Source organism: Aphelocoma coerulescens, chromosome 2, assembly GCF_041296385.1.
Source record: "Aphelocoma coerulescens isolate FSJ_1873_10779 chromosome 2, UR_Acoe_1.0, whole genome shotgun sequence".
NCBI lineage: Eukaryota > Metazoa > Chordata > Aves > Passeriformes > Corvidae > Aphelocoma > Aphelocoma coerulescens.
In genome coordinates, this window is record NC_091015.1 from 40,387,044 (window position 1) to 40,409,174 (window position 22,131).

The 22,131-nt window shown below is 36.6% G+C and overlaps 1 protein-coding gene and 1 long non-coding RNA gene across 2 annotated transcripts in view; both read left to right on the forward strand.

Moving 5' to 3' along the window:
- Positions 1-540: 540 nt before the first annotated feature.
- LOC138106469 (uncharacterized) lies at positions 541-9,714 on the forward strand. Its single transcript, XR_011149003.1, has 3 exons — positions 541-629; positions 1,112-1,352; positions 9,565-9,714. It is a non-coding gene; the product is annotated as an uncharacterized lncRNA (long non-coding RNA).
- A 4,535-nt stretch (positions 9,715-14,249) lies between these two features.
- The window catches only part of DNAH11 (dynein axonemal heavy chain 11), a 98,575-nt gene continuing 90,693 nt past the window's right edge, over positions 14,250-22,131 (forward strand). The window contains 5 exon segments of the mRNA XM_069004751.1: positions 14,250-14,335; positions 20,192-20,341; positions 21,140-21,296; positions 21,414-21,455; positions 21,457-21,558. Coding sequence (XP_068860852.1) covers positions 14,250-14,335; positions 20,192-20,341; positions 21,140-21,296; positions 21,414-21,455; positions 21,457-21,558 — 537 coding nt within the window.

Sequence of the window (22,131 nt, forward strand, 5' to 3'; positions counted from 1 at the left end):
AAAGAGAATGTTTTTCTCTAAAATTCTCTAAAATGTTGGTTTATAGAAGTGTCTTGCAATAAAAGATAAAATAACTCCTAACACTATGCTCATTAGCAGTCACGGTATGTCTTTGTGGTAAAATAGAATATTTATTATTGTGCTTTTTAGACACTTTTTTTGGTAATTTTCAAAATTTTGATGTTAATTCGTGGCTATTAATATCTTTGAAGTTGGAAAATTAGAGTTTTAGAAGGATTTAATCCCCTTCTAACATAAATTCAAATAAAGAAGCACTCCATCATATTATGTAGTTGGCTTTGCTGCCTGCTGGCCAGAGCACTTAGCTGGCAGGAAGGCAGCCAAATTCTGTCTCCTGTCCTTCATTTTTACCCTGAAGCTTTGTGGAGCAGGGAAATATTGATTAAATTCCACTTGAAGTGAGGGGGCTGGTGAAGCCAGGTCTGCCCCTCACAGGTGTGTGCCCAGCTCCAGGTGCAGATATAATGGGTGCCCTGGGATAACTCCCTTCTTCACTATCCTGATCCAGAAAGGGATTCTCCTAGCTGTGTCCCTGACATTTCCCTGTGCTCCTGGCACCTGTGTACCCACAAGCTTGCTGGGTTTGCCCAGATGCACACCATTAGAAGGTGGGCTCAGCCTCCCCAGGGGTATAATCTTTGCTGGCCACTGAGAGGTTGGATCTGCTGTATGGCAATTTTGGCAGTGTGTTAAGGAGAGAGATTGCTCTATGTGTGAGAAATGGTTTTTTTGGATAAGGTATTATTTAAATAGGAAAATTTTTGGAAACAGACCCAAATATTAAAGTTGTTAAAATAATAAATAACAAAATAATATAATAGAGTATATATTAATGGTACTTATAAGAAAATGATTAGCAGAATATAGAGTTTTACTGCTCCGTTAGATGGAGTAGGAAGTATATTCTCTGTGTACATACACTGATTTTTCTTGCAAGTATATATCCTAATCTAGGTAATTAAAAACCCAGAGGAATGATCATAAACCAGATCTGAACTAAATTAATGGCACATGCTTAGTTCATGCAGAAGCCTTGTAAAGTTGTTAATGCCTTTGGACTAAAATCCTGGTACTGCTTTCAAATCCATAGCAAAGCTTTCCATATCTCAGGGCCAGGACTCACTACTGTACTTCTGAATTTCATTGCTCCTGATAAAATTCCTGACAATTCACAGTAAATTCCTGCTGATCCCTGCACAAAGCTGCTTCAGAAAGGAGATGTGAATGGCAGCAGTGACCTCCTGCTGCCTTTTTTCTCCCTTCTGAAACACCGGGAAGCTCTGAAGCATGCTTGTCTGTGGGAGATGTGGATTCAAGACACCCCTTCTGAGGTATGTGTGTAGTTTACCTGGTCTTGCCCCTCTGGAGGATTCCCTGCATACTGAGTATATAAACATAAATGTTGATGAGATGCTTAAATAACAGTTTTAAACTGTAATTGTGTACAGCAATTATCATATTTGGTCAGATGTAGACTGAAGGAGTGTTTGAGCTGATCCATTTTTGAGGTGATGAGTGCTTCCTTAGTGACTTGACTGACTTAGGACAAAAGCAGCCTTTCTAGCACACTCCTGAATGAGCATTGTGCATTGTAAATTTGCTGACTTTCCAGCTTATTGCCTGGTAAAGCACAGTCAATGAGTATTAGTTTTCAAGTTTGAGCCATTCTTCCTCATGCATGCAGTCTTAGTGTTGACAGCAGAAGCACAGTTGAAATACCAAGCACCAATTACAGACTGGTTTTACTGTCACCACTAAAATATTTATTTTCTAGGTTCTTCAGAAACTATTTGCCTTTGGGTTTTACCATCCTAATCAGAAGCTTTATCAAACATTAGCTGTCATCTTGTAGCTAATTTATTTGTCAGAAACTTCAAGGTTCGTGCTGTTAAGTGCATGATATACGAATAGTGTCCACATATTTCCAGGAACAAGCCTTACATGCTTCTGGATAGGCAGGTATGTGGTTTAAATGTGAATGGAATTGCCTGAAAATCAGAACAAAGCAATGATCTGGTTTGTGGTGTGACTGGGGGGTGTCTGATCCCAAAGAGTATCAAAGGGTGCTTAGCTTTCAGGGCACAAATGTGGGCTTCTCAGACTTGGATTCTTGATGAGTAAATATGTATATTCTTAAAAGTGAATATATTCCAATTTAGCCACAGAATTATATCTAAATTCCTTTATTTGCCTTGGGGAAGTGCAGTAATTCATCCTGTCATGGATTTTGTATATGTACAAAATATACAAGCCCATATGAGTGGGCTTGTACTGTGTATTCAAAAAAACCTCAAACAAACAAAATCCATGTTAGTTGAGGGATGGAGGGAGTTAGAAAGGAAGAAAATTCTTAAATAAACAAGTTAATTTGATATGCCCATTCAAAGGTGCTGGATTTTATTTAAATGTCCACCTAGGCTACTGATACTTCTATTTCTTTATTGACTTATTTTTCAAGTGGCTTGCAACAGGAAAGAGGTGCAGAGAAGCTGCAAAGAAAAAATTTCTCAGTGATGATTAAAGTTTAACGTATTTAGCAACGTAACAAGTGTAGCTTTACATGTACATGTTGCATGTTGCCCTTTGTGTTGCTAACAGAACAAAGCAGAAGGTGCTGGAGCTCTCCCTTTAGAGCCCGCATTAATATGCACCTCTATTTTCTGCTCTGTTATTATTTTTTCCAAAAGTCTGCATCTGTGAACATGGTTAATTACCTTGATTATTAATAGAGTACATCTGTGCTATAGAAAATTACTATTGTTCTATAGCCTGATTCATGTGGTAGCCATGGATTAAGATAACCTAATTAAATGTAACAATGACTCAGAGTCAAAAGATACTGTTTACGTAGGGAGTTGACTTCAAGTATTTGAGTAGCTGAGATCTGATGCACATAACAACCTTCTTAATGATAATACATAGACATAATTTGGCCTTGTAAAAACTTGTTGAGAAGATATTTATTTAACAGGAGGGTTAACAGGATGAAACAGCATAAAAAAGCAAGGGCAATATAGATGGCTATCCCTCTTACTATTCTTCTTAAGCAAAGAAGTCACTAGTACACACATGTATTGATTTTGCTGTGGTACACTTGCATTGTATCTTAAACTGTTATTTAAAATCAATCTGTATTTCTAAGCAAATCCTTCAGTTGCTAACTCAGTTTCTGTTAAAAAAACCCCAAACAATTCTCCCCATTAATGGTATCGACCATTGCTCGTTGGTTAAAGCAGTACTGAAAAATCTCAGAAGTGTGTTCAGTGACAGAGGTGAGATATGTGTTTAGCATTACCATATGCCATCCATCAGATTTTTCTTCCATTGGAAAAACATGCATATTATACTTTTTTCTCTTTTTTTTTTTTAACATTATAGGAGTTTGAAGATGATTATACTGATTTTAAAGCCCAAATCCTGGATCTTGACAGATGTGTTGCCTCAGTTCTTTGTGTAGAATTTCCTGACTGTTCTAGTTTAGAATCTGTGCTCAAAGTCAGTACCCATATATATGAAACTGTTTCTTCATCATTAGTTTTGGGTGTTAAATTACAGCTTTAGTTAAGCTATTTGTGAATTGAATGCCTTGAAATACTGACGTATGTATTGCAGCTGGGAATCAAACTGTGTCCTATGATTCTGTTCTTGCTTTGGTGATGTACTAACTACAGGTTAGTAGTTAGTACATCACCAAAGCTAAAGACAGATCTAAAATGTAATTCAAAGAAACAGGGATATTTTCAGCTCACTAACACTCTGCATTTTGCATTTGTCTGCACGAGGCTTGGAGAATCCATGGATGGCAGGTGTGTCCAGGCTCTCCACCCAGTATAGCGTATAGTTAACCTGGATAGTTGGAGCTTGTTTCTGCTGTAGCATGTGTTATTCTTATATGGGAATAATGAAAATGTAAAATAGGAAATAACTGATTAGGAACAGTTCTTCAAAATATGAATTAGGAGTTGTCATATGTTGAACATGAGTAAGTGAAGTCAAGTTATTAAGAAAGAGGTAAGTATGTAATTGTTCAGATGAGTGGTTGTCCTGAAAGGCACAAGGATGTGAGATCTCACATGTCTGTCAGCCTTGATGAAGCCACTAGTGGAGTATTGTGCTCAGGCATTACACTTTGGGAAAAAGGATCTGTTGATAGTCATTGAGGCTGAAGAAGAAGAGAGAGAACAGGCATAAATCTTCAAATACATTAAAGATTTCTGCACACAGGAAGGAAATAGTCTATTTTCTACACCCAGGACATACTGAACTTAATTTAAAGTGTATAAGGTTCAAGTGTGATGGCTGGGAAAACCACTTTATGCCAAGCATAATGAATTGCTGGAACAGATTGCTAGGGTAGGTGACAGGCTCTTCATTACTGAAAAATCTTCCAGGGAGAGCTAGAAAAAAACCTCTTTTGCAAATTGCATAGGTGTAGCAAATGTCCTCTTGGGGCAAGAACATGGTCTAATTACTCTTGAAGTCCCTTTTAGACATTCTATGACATTGTATTACTCTCAAACTGTGGTACAGTATTGCAAATTAGTTGGGCTAAGTATAAGGCAGTAATAATGAATAGCTAACTACTAATTTTGAATAAATGAATTTTCCTGAGGTTGACACTTTTGGCATTGTTAGCAATTAAATGAGTGTCTTGCATTTAATGTTTACCCTGTTTCTTTCCAAACTTGTTATCTCACTGATTTCAGATAATACATACACTATTACATCTACTCTTTCAAAAGGCAGATAACTTGTCCTAAGGTACAGATACCAATGAGAATGGAAGGCAACTTGGAAAAATTACTTCTGCTTGCCACTTGTTTGGTAAGCTTTTACAGGATTGGGTGCTTTTTTTCCTCTAGAAAACATTAACTTAGGAGTAAGAGTTGGAATTCTTGTGAGACTCAGGAGGAAGAGCCTAGTGACTTATGAGAGAGGATATATTTGAGGAAAAAAAGGGGAGAAAACAAACAAGTTAGAAAGTGCAGGGTAGGATTTTGCTGAAGAGGTGGACTTGATGATCCTTGTGGGTCCTTTCCATCTCAGAATATTCTGTGATTTAGAAAGTATCAAGAGTGTGGGGTATATGTCTGGATCTGGAAAGTCGAATTCCATACTTTCTAGGATCTGAGCTAATCTGTCATTCTTTAGCATTCTAGAATTCATCTGCTGGGGATAATTTAAGAGCATATTTAGAAACATGTGGTTTGTTGGTAAGCACATGGCGCATACCAACAGTATAGCTTGGTACAGTGCCAATCTCTGAACCTCAGAAACATTTTGGGTGAGATTTCATGTTAAGAGTACTACAGAAAGAACTCTACTGCTTACTTTGCTGTTCGGGCTTTTTCTCTCTTTAGTTTCTTTTCAAACTCTTTTAACCATCTTGTAAGCTTTCTAAAAAAAAAAACTTGTCTGTGGAGATAATTTGCCCAAATTGCAGTATTTCATTGTAAATGTTTGGTGAAGAACTGGATAACTGCAAACGAACATGATGAACACATTAAAAAGGTTTGAACAATACAAAAATAAAAGAGAGTTTTTCTGCTGGTTCATAATACCTTAATTTATATTCTAATAGGCAGGGGGATGAGGAGGAGGTTATAATTAAATCATTAAGAAAAACGTGCTGGTTACTTTGGGAAAGCCTAAATGGTCTAAAGAACTGAAGGAATGAATACAGACATTTTGGTCCTACATTTCATAGGAGTCCATAAAGGGTTTTATTGTTCTATGGAGGCAAGACTTTTGAAGATACTTATGGGGGACCTGGACATCCAAGTTATTTGAAAATTGTGCCCTGTCCCTTCCTCTTGTCCTGATCCTAAGCAAACATGCTTTCAGGTGGGAGTGCAGGGGATGGAAGCTCCTGTGAGAGCTTTAGGCACACAAGAATTAAATTGTTGAGTAATAACAAGTCCAGTGTTGAAAACTGACATAGCTAATAGCATGCAAGGAAGGGACAACTAAAGCTTTGCACCAGATTTTTTTCATGAAGTGCTAATGGTAAAAGAAAAAAAATTATTGGGTGTGGGTTTCCTCCTTGCAAATTCTTAGAAAGTCCAGAAAATACCTTTGTTTCCCAAAGACATGTGGAGAAGTTAAAATCTCTTGACCAATATAAAAATCAGACCTACAGTAAATGGAAAATTCAGGTGGATTAAATTTGTCCGTTTAATTTAAACCAAGCTTAATAAGCGTAATCCTCAAAACAGACTCCTGATGGACCCTAAGGTATGTACTTAGAACTGTAATTAAATATGTCACTGATGTTTGCCCTTGACTTCACAGTCAAAAATGACAGTAATCTTCCAAGGAATGAATGAATCTTAGAATCTTAAGCCTTATATATTTTTATAGAAGCATGCAGTCATTCAGGTTGGAAAAGACCTCCAACATCATCAAGTATGACCTCAAACCCAGCACTTCCAATCCACCACTAAACCACATCCCTAAGTGCCACATCTATGTGCCTTGTAAGTATTTCCAGGGATGGTGACTCCACCACTTCCCTGGATGGCCTGTTACAATGCTTGGCAACACTTTCAGTGAAGAAATTTTTTTCCTAATATCCAATCTAAACCTTCCCTAGCACAACCTGAGGCCATTTTCTCTCGTCCTGTCACTTGTCACCAGGAGGAAAAGACTGACCTCCACCTGCTACACCCTCCTTTCAGGGAGGTGTAGAGAGTGATAAGGCCTGTCCCAAACCTCCTTTTCTCCAGGCTGAACAACCCCAGCTCCCTCAACTGCTCCTCATCAGGCTCGTTGTCTTTGTTTTCCAGGCAGGAAATCTAGTTGCCCTACACCTGCTCAGGGAAGAGTTCTTACTTTGAACAGTAAAGGAGGTCATTACTGTAGTAAATGGTTTCCCCAGAGACACATGCAGGAATGTGATAATAACAGCTAGCTCTTACCCTGTAAAATGCAGTGGTTCTTTTAATTTTTCAAACTTCAAAAAGCCTTTAAATCCCTACTCCAAAATTGCTGAATACTAATTAAATGATGTCTCCTGTATACTTTCTCATACTCCAGTCATTAAAATGGTATTTTAATGCCTGTGTATCTGAGGTTAAATGCAAAGTAAACAAAAAGTCATTGTGTGGGGGCTTCTGAAAGGATAAATATAAGATGAACTGTTTCTTCCTTCCTTCCCTTTAGATAGAGGCTTTATTGAGAGAGGTGAAGTATTTCTCGGTGTTGAACCAACCCAACATTCTTTAGCTATGTTAGAAAAGAAACAATTTTACATAACTTCCTGATTGTATAAAGTGTGTGTATCTTTTCTTTTGTTCTTTAAATACTTGTTTTATGTGAATGATGGAAAATCAATTCAAAAAGAGATGTTGTCTTTTGCTCCAATAGGGCCCACAGTTACTTTTTGCTAATTTTTTTTCTTAATAGTGACCAAATCATGTTCACATTCATAAGCCTCCTCCCAGACCCATACAGAAACTCCAGTGAGTGTCTGTGTTACTTTGCCTTCCATGTCACAGTTAGCAGTAGTTTGGGACTGTTCAAATATTGATTCAAAAGGTAGAATTTGATGGCTGTCAGGTGGTGCTGTCTTACAGACATCCTCAGCCACCTTTTTCTCTATATATTCTGCCCCACACTCATCCCAGTTATAAGTTTTTTGAGTGAAATTTCTGGGAATTACCTGAATTAAGCAAAATTTGGTGCCAAGAATAGATGGGAAAGCCCAGCAGCTGTAGTGTTTCCTACTGACACTAAAAGAAGAACTTACTAAGCTATCGTTTTAAGGGCAGCATCTGCATATGAGAGACCTTTATTTGGTCTGTTTTGGGATATGCACTGCACTGTAAATTCTGATAAATATAGTTGCGTGAAAGTTAAACTGATGTTTTTCATCAAATAATTATAACTTCTGTCCAGTATCAGTAAATTTTCCAGTCCATGGTGAAATTTCTATTTCTGTGCCCATCTGGTCTAGTACTTTTGGTAGGATTTTTGATGTGTACCTTTAGCTGGCTTTCTAGTTACTCTGAAGTGACTCAGATTCAAGCTTCCCTTTCTTGTACTTTTGATTCAGACAAAAACCACCTCTCAATATATCTTTTTCATCCTGATGGAATTTCTTTCCACTGAATGTTTTTTTCTCAGTGAGATCTTGGGGAGATTTGTGGAATGATAAAGCTATTCCCAGGTCATCTTTACATATTTGAAAGCGTGTTAAAGCAGCAGGAATAGAACTCTCTGTTTTACTGTGTGGAAGATTCCCAATGTAATTAAAATGAAGTTTTATGTGATTATACATTTACTGAGTTTATTAAGTTCAAATAGTTTATAATTACCAATGATCCATAAAATGAATTCTTTTACAGTTGGCAAAAATTCTAGTAAAAGCTATGATACAGAGTATAGTTTTGGTTGAATAATTAATCAACTAGAATTTCTTATTCATAAGTAGATGCTAGAGTATTCTCACTGGGAATATACAGATTTTACTGGTGTATTTCTGCCATGTGTGATACTTTTTGTTTAAAGAAAATATTACTCTGTTAAATAGGAGTTTCCCAAAGAATGACATGCCATTGAGAATAGAGCTGTGTCGGGATAGCACAAGGTAACTCCTCTTTAGGCATCTGACATCGCAGTTAATCAGAAGAAAATGCGCTTTACTTGACGTATGTTGAATTCTGGGATCAGTCCTTTTTGTCTCTGTTTTTCTTAATAAGAACATAATCAGTGACAAGTGTTGCTACCTGTTCTCCATGGGTAAGCAGATGGAATCCAGAGAAAGATTTAAAATGGAGGGTCCCTTTAAGTTTGACGTGGAAAATCCGTGTGTTCATCTCAGTGAGGTGATGAGGAATCTCAGAAAAACATATTTGCTTATAACCTTTCAGTAAAAAAGTTAATGATATTTCACTGTACACACTAAAATATTTATGAGTTGGGTCTTTTGGGGTTTTGTTAAGTTTTTGGGGTTTTTTATTTGGTTTGTTTTGATGGATTGTTTTGGAGGGTTTTTGTTTTACTGGTGTTTTGGGGGTTTTTGTTGTTTGTTGGTTTGGGGATTTTTTTTTTCAAGATGCTGGTATAATTCTAGTGCCACAAAATTCAGGTGTCTTGTTTCTCTTCCAGTGTTGCATATGTTCACCACAAAAAAAAGTTAAAAATTCAGAATGCTTGCTCATGTTCTTTTACACAGCATGATGTCCTCTTGAATAGGGTAGTCTAAAGTAGACTATTTAGTGGACCTTTTTTAAAGCATCATGAGGGGACTTTGTTAACATTTATACAACTTTAAGAAGAAGTGGTTTAATAAGTTAAAGAATACAAGAATATAAATTAACTTCTTTCTATGCAGCTTTTTTTTTATGGTTTGAATATAGAGTCCTTTGTGTACTTTTGGATGCTTTCAGAGGCAATGCAAACACAGCTTTGTAACCTCTTTGCCATAATTCTCTCATCTTTATTTATATTGAATCATATATGGAGGATCTATAAATTTCACTGACAGGTTAAGTAAGCTCAATATACCCTACAGCAACTTTGAGTGTTCCTTCCCTCTTCCAGGCAAATCAAGAGCATGAGATGCTGGAAAAAGAAATGTTTCTAATGCAGGAATCTATCTACAGAACTATTTGAAGTATCTATTCCAGGCAAGCACATGAAACAATGTTGGAAAGAAGTGCAGTTGCTCAAGTGTGGGATATTTGTGTTTATATTAATGTAAGATTTTTCTTAAAATTACTTATAAATTTAGAATATATTTGAAAGTCATATTTTTAATTTGATCCTAGAAGTGCTATTGTTTTGATTCTAAAAAAATCAAATACCGAAGATTTTACTATTCCTTTTGTTTTTGAAATTGTAGTTGCTATGTTTTAGGATACCCAGAGTAAAAATATCTCTGTTCCCAAGTCAACCAATTTCAAGATAATCCCAAAGCAAAACAAACTTTGTAGTTTCTTTTAGAGTTTTTTAATACCAATAACTTGCTTGATTAATTAAAATAACTGAGTAAAAATTCAGAAATCCATAAAATTCCACTTCAGAACTCCGGATTGTACATTAGAAAGCTCTACAAATCTCGAAGCAAGAGTCCAGAAAAGTCAGTGTACAGACCCCTATGGGAAATCAGTCTTGCAAAGTTCTCTTTCCCTCAAGATGCTGCCCTCCATAGGCAAGGTTAAAAATACGTGTAAAAGATCTTCTTTCTGTAATTTTGTTTGTAGCACCCCCAGGAGGAGCTGCAGGGCAGCTTCCCCACATCTCCGAGGTGCACCTGTATGTTGCCTGTGGATATAGGCGAGTGTTTAATGGCTCAAGAAAGTTGAACGTGTATGTTTTTTGTCAGATACTGAAGCATGAAACTGTTAAAATTCTTGGCTTTTGAGTTTAATTTAGAGAAGATGGATTATTATGTGTGCTTTCTAAGTAATGGTGGTGTAGGAAAAAATTAAGGCCCACGAGCTATTGCTGTAGGATGGGCTTTCCCCAGCATCCATTTATCTGTTTTGTAGCAGAAGCTTGTTCTTTACCAAATGTTATTGGTGCTTTTATCTGTACTTTCTGTTTCAGAGCAGCATTGATGATTGGGCTAAAACCCAGTGGAGAGAGATTAATGTGGAACAGATGGATGTGCAGCTCAGAAGGTTTGCCAAGGCAGGTTCCACAGCCGTCTATTTCTGTAATTTATCTGTCTCAGTGCCACCCCTTCCTCACTCTTCCCACCCACTTGGATGTTTCGGTGGGTTTATTACTCATGTCCAAACTGAATGTTCTGGAACATGCTTTGTTTTGGGGGCTTTCCTTTAAAACTTCATTTTTCTGTATGAGTTTCCAGCCCCTGTGGAGCTATAGGTAAAACCATGCTGTCACTTCTCTGAGTTGAGGAAGTACGTGAAATAAAAAAGAGGGTGGGGGGTTGTGACAGACCCCTCCAGAAAAAAATGATTTTTACAGGTGGAATTTGCAAAGGTTCATCTGCTCTGCTCATGGACAGAGCTCCAGAGTGTTGGGAGCTGCAGGGAAGGTACCCATTTTTAAAGGGAGGGCACTTCTTTTGCTTGAAGTATCTTCAATGTTGTGTTGACAGTAGCCCTGCAGAAGAACATTCCAATGGGACAAGAGAAGTATGAAGTAAAAATAACAGCAAAGACTCCCCAGACTATTTGCAGGACACTAGAGATGTGGCTCACAGACAGTACAGTGGTTGAATATAAAGTCTTGAACCTAACAGGTATAAAGTTTCTTCTTGTTTACACATTTGTTTCATTCAAAAACCAATAAGCTTCATTGCATGCCCAATTATTAGTTCTTTAAGAGAAAAATCAGACTTCATCATAGATATCTTCTCCTAAATTGCTTCAAAAGTGTGGACTCCACCTGGCCAATTCTGATTCTTTTTTTTTCTGCCTCAAAATAATCCCAGTGGTTTTGGTTCATAGGTTATAATGTGGATCAGCTGTTGGTTTTCAAAATTTCAAAACCATTTTGAAAAAAAAAATTAAGACTAATTTCCAAATTTTTTTTGTCATTTTTAGAATTAAAAAATCTGTAAAGCTGGAAGCATAGAAGAGAATGCAAGAGAACTGGGGTTTTTTTCAATAGACCAATAAATTATCACATACAGTTTTAATAAAAGCACATTTAAACTTATTTTTAATGCAGAAAGCTCCTAAACAGGATTAGCACAAAATTGTGATTTTGTTTTTAACAAAAAGAAAATGAAAAAAGAATTGACTGTCATCTTTTCAAATCATAGATAAAAATTTCAAAGTTTTTTAAAATTGATATCCTACCAAGCAGTAACAAAATATTGCAAATACCTCCATCACTCCCCAAGGTTTCTAGTCTGCAAATACTGAGTCTGTATCTCACATCAGCTTCAATGGCAGCTGTGCAAATAAACTTACGTTTAGTGTTATGGAGTACAAAACACCACAGTGCAAGACAAAACCAAAAAAACCTGTGACAGCATCAAGAAATATTTCTGCTAGGCTGATTAAGTCCACACTTTTGGTGTAAATCTGCAAGTACATCTGGTATCTAGAGTGCATATAACTATATTTAATTGTATTTTTTAGTTAGATTCCATTTGAACATTTTGTTATATGCTTATGTCTGACTTTTCTTGTTCATTGGCTTATTTTGCTGCCTGCTGTCTCTTTTCTTTACAGGCCAGTCTTTTAGGAGCAGGAGATACTCCCTTGTCAGACCTTCTGGGACTCCAGCTTCATAAAGGTAGAAGATGAAGTCCAAAGTGTAGTTGTCAACACTGCACAAGAGTTGAGTACTGAAAAGGTGAGAGATGTACATTTTTTTTCTTCTGGTTTTTTGCAGAATAGTATGTAACAAACTATTTGTTTGTTAAGGTTTTGTTGCAAGAGATTAATGATAGAACTGAATATTTTCATGTGATTTACCTAGGTATCAAAATTCACAGCTTAGCAAAATGAACTTCTTGTCTGTGGTGTAGTTTACCATCACTTTAAATTACATATAATTTAATTAAAGTTCTCAATTCAAAGTATGAAATGTGATATATATAGACAGATGTTATTATTGCTCTTATTATTCCCAGATTTTGGCAGGAATCAGCCAAACATGAACTGCCATGGAATTTTTTCACCAAGAGCATGAGAGAATAGAAATTCCTTTAATTCAGTCCAATGAACAGCTGCTTGAAACTTTATGTAACAAGCAAATAAGAATTTAATTAATAGCAATATTATTATTGTATCAATACTATTCACTCCCTTGATACACTTGGTTAGTTAAAACTTTTTTTCCTGAATCTTTATTGCAGATTTATATTTTTGCGAGATATTAGTACTGGGAATTTACATGTATGCTATGTAACTATATGTATCCTAAAAAATTCCTATCTCCATGTAGGAGTTAAAAAAACGCTCAGCTTTCTCAGCCTGTATTTCCTTCAATTTTTAAAAAATCCTTTAATAATATGCTGTCTGTTTTCAGTGTGTAAAGATGTCTTCTCTTATGATATACAATAGTAACAATTACTGGAGAATTTGTTAAGCTGTTGTTAGCTTTAGTTCCTCTATTTGATAAATTATTTTGATTAGTGCAGTTTTTTTTGGCTTTTTTAAAATTTGTTTTTCTGGTTTCAGATGCAAATGATTCTGAAGAGTAAATGTGTGGTATATTTCATTGAACAAATGAAAGGCTGGCAAAGTAAATTAAACGTGGCAGATTCTGTCATTCCCATTTGGATGGAATTTCAACACATGTGGTATCTTCATCAAAGTAATTATGTGCCTTGTTTTCCTTTCACATAGATTGGCAGTTGGTGGTGTCACAATTTGAGACAGAGATCTGCAGGTCATTCCTTCACCTGTCTTTAAGATCTTCTTTTATTTACTCTTTGTTATCTTTTTAACCTCCTGGGGGCACATAGAGACACAATACTGCTGAGATGCAGAAATCTTTTCTGCCAACTCCATACCTTTTAGGAAAGTGATGGTTGAAATAGAAGTTCATGGTCTGTTATTTATTAATGGCCAAAGGTAACTACAGCAATCAACATAAACAAAACGTTGTGCCTTAATTGTTCACTCTGACCCAAAAAAGTCACTGAACCGTTGCATAGTAAAGATGATAATTTTGTGTTGTCAATATACCTGTAATTCAGTCTGCAGATACCAGGGAAAGTTCTCATCATGTACAATTCTGAAAAGCTAATATAGGATAATGTTCTATAGGGAGCTTCTGTGCTTGAAATTTCAAATATATTTCTAATTGTTTAAATCTATACTTTAGAAACATTGACAGCAGCTATATACCAAAAAAAGTATATTTTTTGTACAAGCTGAGAACCCTGTTAAGAGCAATGAAATAATCTATGGATAAGTTTCTTCATGGTGCATATTGAAAAAGGCATTGAGCACACATGAGCAGAAATAATCTAAATTAAAAATTCTGTTAAAATCTGTCATTTAAAAGAACTTTTAGAAGAGTTTTAATAGTATCATCAGTGATATTTGCAGTTCTCTCTGTTCATTTTACTTTTCTTTCACATTCAGTCTAAAACCTGTCAAAATAGTTGTTTGTGCCTTTAATTATTTTTCTTTTTCCCTCTAAGAAATAGAACTTAAAACAAGCTGATTAGGCATATTCTTCCAGCTCTTTTTCCCATGGTTTTCCTGTTCCAGTTTAGTAAACTGTATGAAGTATAAAAAACAGAAATAAATTTGAGAGTTGAAATAGCTCCCTTTCTTTCTGTATAGGAGTTGATGACTGACATAACAAATAAAGAAAATGTGATGGAAGCTACAAGAAAGCCAAAGTTGTACGGAAGCTTTGAAGCTCTGCAGAACAGGTAAAATTTCCAGTATGATTGCAAACTGTTCTAAAGTGTAGTTCTGCAACAATCAGGAAATGAGAGCTGTCAGATTGTTTCCTTTTTGTACATGTGCAAGATGATCTGATGATATTTTTGTTGTTTCTATTTGACATACTGGATTTGTGCTGCTTTTTATATGACCAATTAAACTTGAGGCATTGGTTCATTATTTAGGGATGGCATGATGTCAAAATTGTCAAAGGTCTTAAAAATATGTTCTGTTTGGATCAAATTCATTTTCTCCCTACCCACACTCTGGGAGCTGGGAATCCTTCTTTCACACTTGCAACAGGAGGTAGTGGATTCCGTGCAACTAAAGTCCTCCTTTCACACAGTTGAAGGAATGCCTTGAACTTCCCACTGGCATTCACTCTTTCTGGCTGTAGAGGCAGCAATGTTTAGAGTCACAGTCTGTTCCTCCTTGCAGGAAAAGGATTCTTACATACTTCTTCGTTTCTTGTTTTGGTCGTTTTCTTTTTTAATTTATCTGCAGATAACTGCCCTGTTGAGTTAGAAATTTTTTTTCTTCTCCCTTACTTGCTAAGGCTGGACTCTTTGAAAAGTTGAAGAGGAGTTTCCCCCTGGCCAGCCTTAATTTTTGGGGGACTTTTCTGGCACAATTCCGTTCCTCTGATTTCCTTGGTCTGAATGAACAGAAGATTATGTTCCCTTTCATTTTCTGGAAAGGAAACATGAAAGATTTGCCACCCTCTCTGTTCCTTACAACTGTGTTCATCATTATTATTTTAAATCAAAAGTGGATTGTATTGTTATGTTTTAATGTTTGGTTTGATTTTTACCTTATATGGGAGGGAATTCTTGGCTTTAAGGTGATTAAAGGCATGTGTCATTAAAATCTCTGCCTCTTTTTCAGACGCACTCTTTGTGAAAAAGCTTTGGCTGTATACTTAGAAAGCAAGAACATACTTTTTCCTCTCTTCTATTTTGGTTTTTCAGCAGATTTGCTAGACATCCTTTAAAGAGGAATACAGCCAAAACAGCTGAGCCTCTTTGTGTATTAATGTACTTCATTTTCTCTACAGAAAGGAAAGTTTTCCAGCTAACCTTGTGAGCTGATAACATCATTGAACAGCACCTTTGCTTCTGAGCATTAATTTACTTTGAAAGTAGGAACATTTTGCCTAAGGAAGATAGTAAACATTTTTTTCCCTCAGTTAAGTACAAGGCGTTCAGCAAGAAGAGATGAAAGGCATGTTACAAATCCCAGTGTGTTTTGCTGGAAACTTAGCCACATGGAAGTTGCATTTATTTGGAGTTTTGGGTTGTGGGTTTGCAGGAATTAGAAATGGAGAAGGTCAGTGAGATCATCGAATCTATTCTTCTTCTAGCACAGATTGATCAAATTTCAGGCAAGCAATGCATAGTGATGATAAGTAAGACTGGAAGATCTATGGTGTCTGGTAGGCTGTTGCTGTCTGCGCTGCTGATCCTTGCACAAGGAATGTTTTTGTAGCTGTCCTTCTGTGTTCCTGCCTTGAACAATAATCTGCTAGGTTTTGTGACACCAATCCGTATAAAAGCACAGGCACTTTGATGTATTACAGAAGCTTCATACTATGTTATCTACATGCCAGATGATACTCCTGGCCTCAGTTACTATCCAGCCACAGCCATCAATTCTCTGAGTGCTACAGTTTTTAGTGTGCCTCAGGCAAAACCTTTTTTTCAAAGGGCTGTGAGTTGTAACAGAAGAACGGATGCTTTCTGAGATGATGAAGGCTTGAACATGGAGCCTTTTCAAACATGATGGTAGGTTCTCATAGATTCTTCACATAACTAAATCTCAGGGATTTTTTCATCCACATATAAGGCAAGCAAACAAGTCTTCTGTTCTAGGTGTCAGGCATAGAGCATGCTGGTGTGCAGACAGTGATCTTCAAATTCCGTGGTCTTTGGAGAGATGTGTAGCTACAAATGGCATTTAGATCTTAATAGGCAATTTGTAAAATAAGCATTAGCCATAAATAATAACATAAACATTAACCATAAATAATAACATTAATTATGGCATTATCCATAAATAATAACAATTTCAGGACTTCCCAGTTTTTTTGTCCTTCAGCCTCTTCTGACAACTGACAGGAGTGTAACTAACTCCATTCACTGATTTATCATTTTGGCCCAGCTTTTCCCATTAAAACCTCATGTGTAGTAATCATGCAACAGTCAGAGAGTCATCCACTTTAAGAGAAGCATGCATTAGTGTGATTGACACAAATCTAATGCAAATGGTTTCCTTTATACATCTGGTGGTTTTGGATGCAAATAGCCCATCATCTTACCAAACTTTTTGACAATGTTGCTGATCTTAAATTTCAAGAGAATACAGAGGAAATGTTGCCCTTGGGATGTACAGCAGAGAAAAGGAGTATGTTCTGTTCCATGACAAATCTAGATCTAATGGTCAGGTATGTCGAGTTGTGTGAAATGTCCTTCATGATTTTGCCCTCTTTGGGACGTAGATTAGATAGACACTTTCAATTGCATGAAATGCTACTTTTAATCATATAAATTTAGAAAAAATAATAAAAAATAATAAACCCAGAACATTTTGTTACCCAATACTGTGTAATTTACTAATAATTCAATAAAGTCTATCTTCCTCTTGTACATAAAGTGTTTTCTAAAAGAAGTGTAGAAAGTTTACTTTTTAGAAATAATGAAAACGAAAAAAACAAATACTAAAAGTCACACAACTGACCAAGACTGTGGTTGAATGTTACATTGCTCATACTTCCTCTCTTCTTCTGCTCCTTTTACTTAATCTTCTATTATAGTCTTATAAATTATAAGTATTATATTAGTAATATAATAGTCCTGTCTTATCCTTTAGCACACACCTCTCCAAACCTCCAGCAGACGCATCCCCTGTCAGCTAAACAGGGTTTCAGCTGGTTCTGAGCCTCATATTTTCCGAGTGGCCAGCCAGTATGTGTACTAACTGGGTAGTGGTAGGTCAGAGAGAACAGATCAGCAACTTCTGAGACAATAACTTATTGTTCTCAGAACAGTGCTGAATGCATAAGCATTCACATTGCGTAAAATCAATGTTGCTTGTGGTTCTAATGATTGATTGTCGCAGCAGGGAGGCCCTAGACTGAATGGACAAATATATGCAGCCTGCCTCTTGGAGATGGTTTCTCCAAGATACAGCTACGTTTGAGTGCATAGAGACAGAAAAGCCTGTATTGTCTGTGCTTACTCTGGGGCTGCAAACACAAAAACTCCAGACTTTCATATTTGGAGCTCTAAGAGATTGTCTGTGTTCAAGTCAAGTGGCTATGTAAAACAAAACAATATCTGGTATCTCATCTGAATCCTACTGAAGGTACAGTGAGAGAGAAAATGGAGGGAAAAATCCACTCTCATTTTAAGTTTGGAAAAATGCTGACATAAAGAAAATCCTTTCTGAAGATTAATGAGATGAACTTCCTTTGGTTTTTAGTATAAAATGTACCTTTTATGTTATGTGCATGAATTCATGTGTGCTTGGGGTTTTTTGCATCAAAAGGTGAAGTCTTGGTTGGTACACCTTGAGGAAACTGTCTGTAGTCCAGGACATCTGTGCTCCATGGAGGCCATACTGGCCTATGAAGAGAGGAAGGGAGAACAGTGAGGTTTTGACTATGTAGTCCAGGCTGAACTTACCGCTTCACAAACCTGGTGGGTTTTAGATGTAGAACTGGCCTCTGGTAGGCTGAATGAGGGCTTGACATCAGCCCTGAAGGATTGCCACAAGAAGCAGCTGTGGATACTTCCTTTTTGTTTAATTCAGAGAAAATAGAGTGTGAAAATGGTCCCATAAAAAGTTGTGATTAGCATATTAAATCATTTTAATGCTGTAGTAAATAAACTGCTATTAGCACCCACTGAAAAAAGAAACATGGCTTTTTCTTCTATTTTTGCTACCTCACAGGCATTTTTATCACATTTTGATTACTGGAGTTTTGTGGGATTATTCTGAACTGAGACAAAAGCTAAAAGCAAAGATACTGCCACAATGGTGTGCTAAGAACAGAGTACACATTCAATGTGTATACAAACACTACACCCATATATTTGTGTCAGGAAGCCAAAGCTATTGGGCTTGTTTATGTCAAACCAAGCAGTTTATGTCTATATTTAGTTTTAGTCCCATTTCAGAAGGATACCTTGATTTTTGCTTTGCCCTTTTTTACCTCAAACTTCTCCTGAATGTTTTTGTTGTGCTGTGAGCACTCCTTCTCTTTGTGAAAACTTTCAGTGGTTTTGATTTTCTTTTCCAACATAGAATATCTGCTGAAGGGAAAGACAAAATAGGAAAGAGTCTTTAAAGGGGTCATGAATATCTGACAGAAGTGTCTAAACTTCCCTTTAATAGAAAGGGCATTACATTTTTTTATTGATATTTTCATATATTTTTATATTTTCCTCCTTGGAATTACATGCAGTAGCTGAGATTGGGGTTTTCCCTCATTAATATGAAACCTGAATATTTCCATAGTCACTTCATATTACATAACTCTCTATAGTCATCTATATCATATTTTGTAATCATCCCCTTATTGCTTTGTCTATTTTTAAAATGTCTCTGATCTTTCCTAAGGGCTATTTTTAGTTTGCCAATAAATGTTCTCGTACAATTAGTACAATTTTTGCAAAGTCTGGTACATATCTCTATGGAGATGACCACCACAGAATTTTCACTTCCATTTCATGTGCATCTTCTTATCCATCCATTCCTCATACCCTGCCTAGCTGACCATCTGCAGCATTTGTGCTCACCTGGATTGTTGTTGTTTTGGAGATGGTTAAAATTTCTGTTTAAACCGGGATTTCTTCTGGCATCTCATGTCTAATATCAGAAAATTTATATGTACAAGCCAGTTTTTATGGTGATTTAGTTCATGATGTAGGCAGAACTAATTTTGAGTTGTAATAATGGTAGATGGTACTGGAAGCCGTCTGGTTTTAGTGGGTTACCTAAATCTTTTCAGGTCACTGTGCTAAATGTTCTTTATTACCGAGCTGCTTGGAGAACTTTCCTCAGGTGAGCAAGAAAAAAATCATGACCATTTGTGCCAAAGATGTTCATGCCAGAGATGTATCAGCAAGCTTTCAAGCCCAGAAGGTGCATGTTTGAATCAGCTATATTTTGCATTCACAGTTTGTTCTGCCTTCAGTAATTCACAGTGTGTTTTGTTGTCCTTTCAGAGGCATGTGCCTCTCCAAAGCAAGTCACTCCTCTTCCTGTGGTGACTTTTTATAAGTGCATACAACAGAAATTTTGAATGTTTATTTAAACCAAAGTGCTCACTCTGTGTGTAACTTTTGTTCAGGTAAAACTAATCTGGTGGCACATGCTGTTGGTTTGAAAGAACAAAATGTTTCACTGGATTGGGATTGAAATAGGAAAGAATTCTTATTTTCCCTCTGACCTCCTGAGCCTCAGAAATAAAATGGGGTTTTAAGGTAATGTTAAGATAAGAAGGAAAAAGGCTTGAGGAGTAAAATGAAACTCATTGTGGTCAAAGTAATGTCAGTTCCCGTGCAAAGACTGCATTGTTTGTATGGAGAGGTCTTGGCTTGATAGATGTGTTCTGCTGTAATAGCTCTATTAAAATTGTCTTCTATTACACTTGCTTCTGTATAAAAGCACTAATGCCTTGAGGTGCATCTAATCCTTTATAATAGGCTGTAGTAGTTATTAGTCATAAGTGACTAGGAATGAGGTGTGAGACCTGCTGATGACAGCTGCAGCTTTGTAATGGGTGGCATTTCTACCTCCTGAATAGCTCCTACCTGGCATCATGACTCTTTGATGGCTCTTAGGTCTCCATTTGCAGAGCTTTTGCTTGACTGTCACAGCTATGCCACAGCTGGGATATGCTGTTTTGCCAACATTTGTGATGCTCACTTTCAGTGCTTTTATGAGTACTTGGAAAATACCCCTTGGCAGGTTAACCTTCGACTGACTGCTGAGTAATGACTGCTACAAATAACAGTGCCTGCTTTATCTGTTTCAGTGAATAAAAAGTTAAATGTTTCTTAGAAGTTTGGAGTTCTTTCCTACCTCATGTGTATATTATAAGGTTATCAATATATTTGAACATGTATGTGCATGTCGATATGCATACTCAAGAAATTGTATGATTTTAATGGGCATTACATTTATAATAACTGAAATATTTTTTTGCATAAATTAATCTATATATTCATTGCCTAGTCTGAAGGGGGGATATGAGCAGATCTCTAAGGTTAATCAGGAGTTTTCAGCAAAGATTTTTGTTCATTTGTTAAAGTATTTTTTTCACACCACATACAGTGGAACTTTTCTTTTCTGGAAAGGTTTGGGCTTCAATGTAGAATTTCTGGTTAAAATAAGGGCTCCTAAAAGATACAGCCAGGCATCCTGGCTGGCTTAATGCTTACAACCCTCAGTTGTGGGGGGCAAATTCTGTGGCTCAAGTCTTTGAAATAGGCAAAGCAGCAACTACAGCCTCATGTTTCCTGCCCTGTGTGATCACTCATAGGATATTCCTCCTTGCTAAAAAAATGTTGATGTGGTTAGTTTTCTTTTCTAAAATAAGCACTTTCCAAGTAGTACCACACCGTGATTTTACATGAACAAGGAAGAGATACATTTGTGGTTTAGGACATTAAAATATAATGAGAAAGTGGACCTGGAATAAATCATCCATGAAGCATAAGAGTTATAAAAAAGGCCCTGATGTTGTAGAAGTTCATTGCAATGCAAACAATCCCTTTTCTTATGTTAAGGTGTTATGTTACTCTAACCCAGGCTCTCCACCTAGCAGTGAGTGGTGCTCCTGCAGGACCAGCTGGCATAGATAAGACAGAGATCATGGAAGATTTAGGCTGTGCCCTTGGCATGCTGGTGTAAATTTTCAGCTCTTCAGATCACATGGATGATGAGGTGAGATAGTCTGTTCAGCAGTATGGAGATTGTTGTTTAGCTTCTTTTTCATGTGAATTGCATTGGAAACTGTTGCTTTCAAGAAAACAATGTTAAATCTTTCACTTTTAATTTTAGCCTGTAGGGAATATCTATAAATTTTTGGCCCAGACAGGAGCTTTGGGGGTGCTTTGATGAATTCAATCATCTCTTGGTAGGAGTCTAGTCAGTGGTGTCAGTACAATTAAAGACTATCCACAATAAAATTAGGAACAAGAAGAAGAGAGTAGCTTATTATAAATTATTATATTATAAATAAGCACTTAAGAGTGCTTTTTTGTCCTTTGCAGGCTATAAATACTGAACCAGTAATATCTTCCTCCTAAGTTCCTCTGGAACTATTTCTAAATGAGGCAGTAGATGGTAACACAAAATCACCTGTGTCGTGTACTACCCAAAAATAACCCTCTCTTCAAAATGTAGCAATAAATGTGAGTAAAATCCTGGTCCTACCAGATTACTATTTTGCTATTGAAATCAGTTCAAGTCCCACCATGTGAGATCATGGCATCCTATGGGTGAAGAGTGTGGAGGGATTCAACTTTGCAAGAAATCTCAGTGGTTTCCAGGACTTTCCAATGCTTTTGAGACGTGCCTTGTTTTTCCACTGTCCTATGTTCTTTCTCTGTTTTTGGGGGCTTTTTTTACTCAGTATTGTCTCCTGGCCTTTTTAAACCCTCTGCATCCCTACTAGTCTCCTTTATTCTATATTTCAAAAGATGATTCCTGCTGTAGACATAAATATGCTCCAGCCACATGCACTCTTTGTGGCTTTAACAGTCCAGTCTTTTTCTTC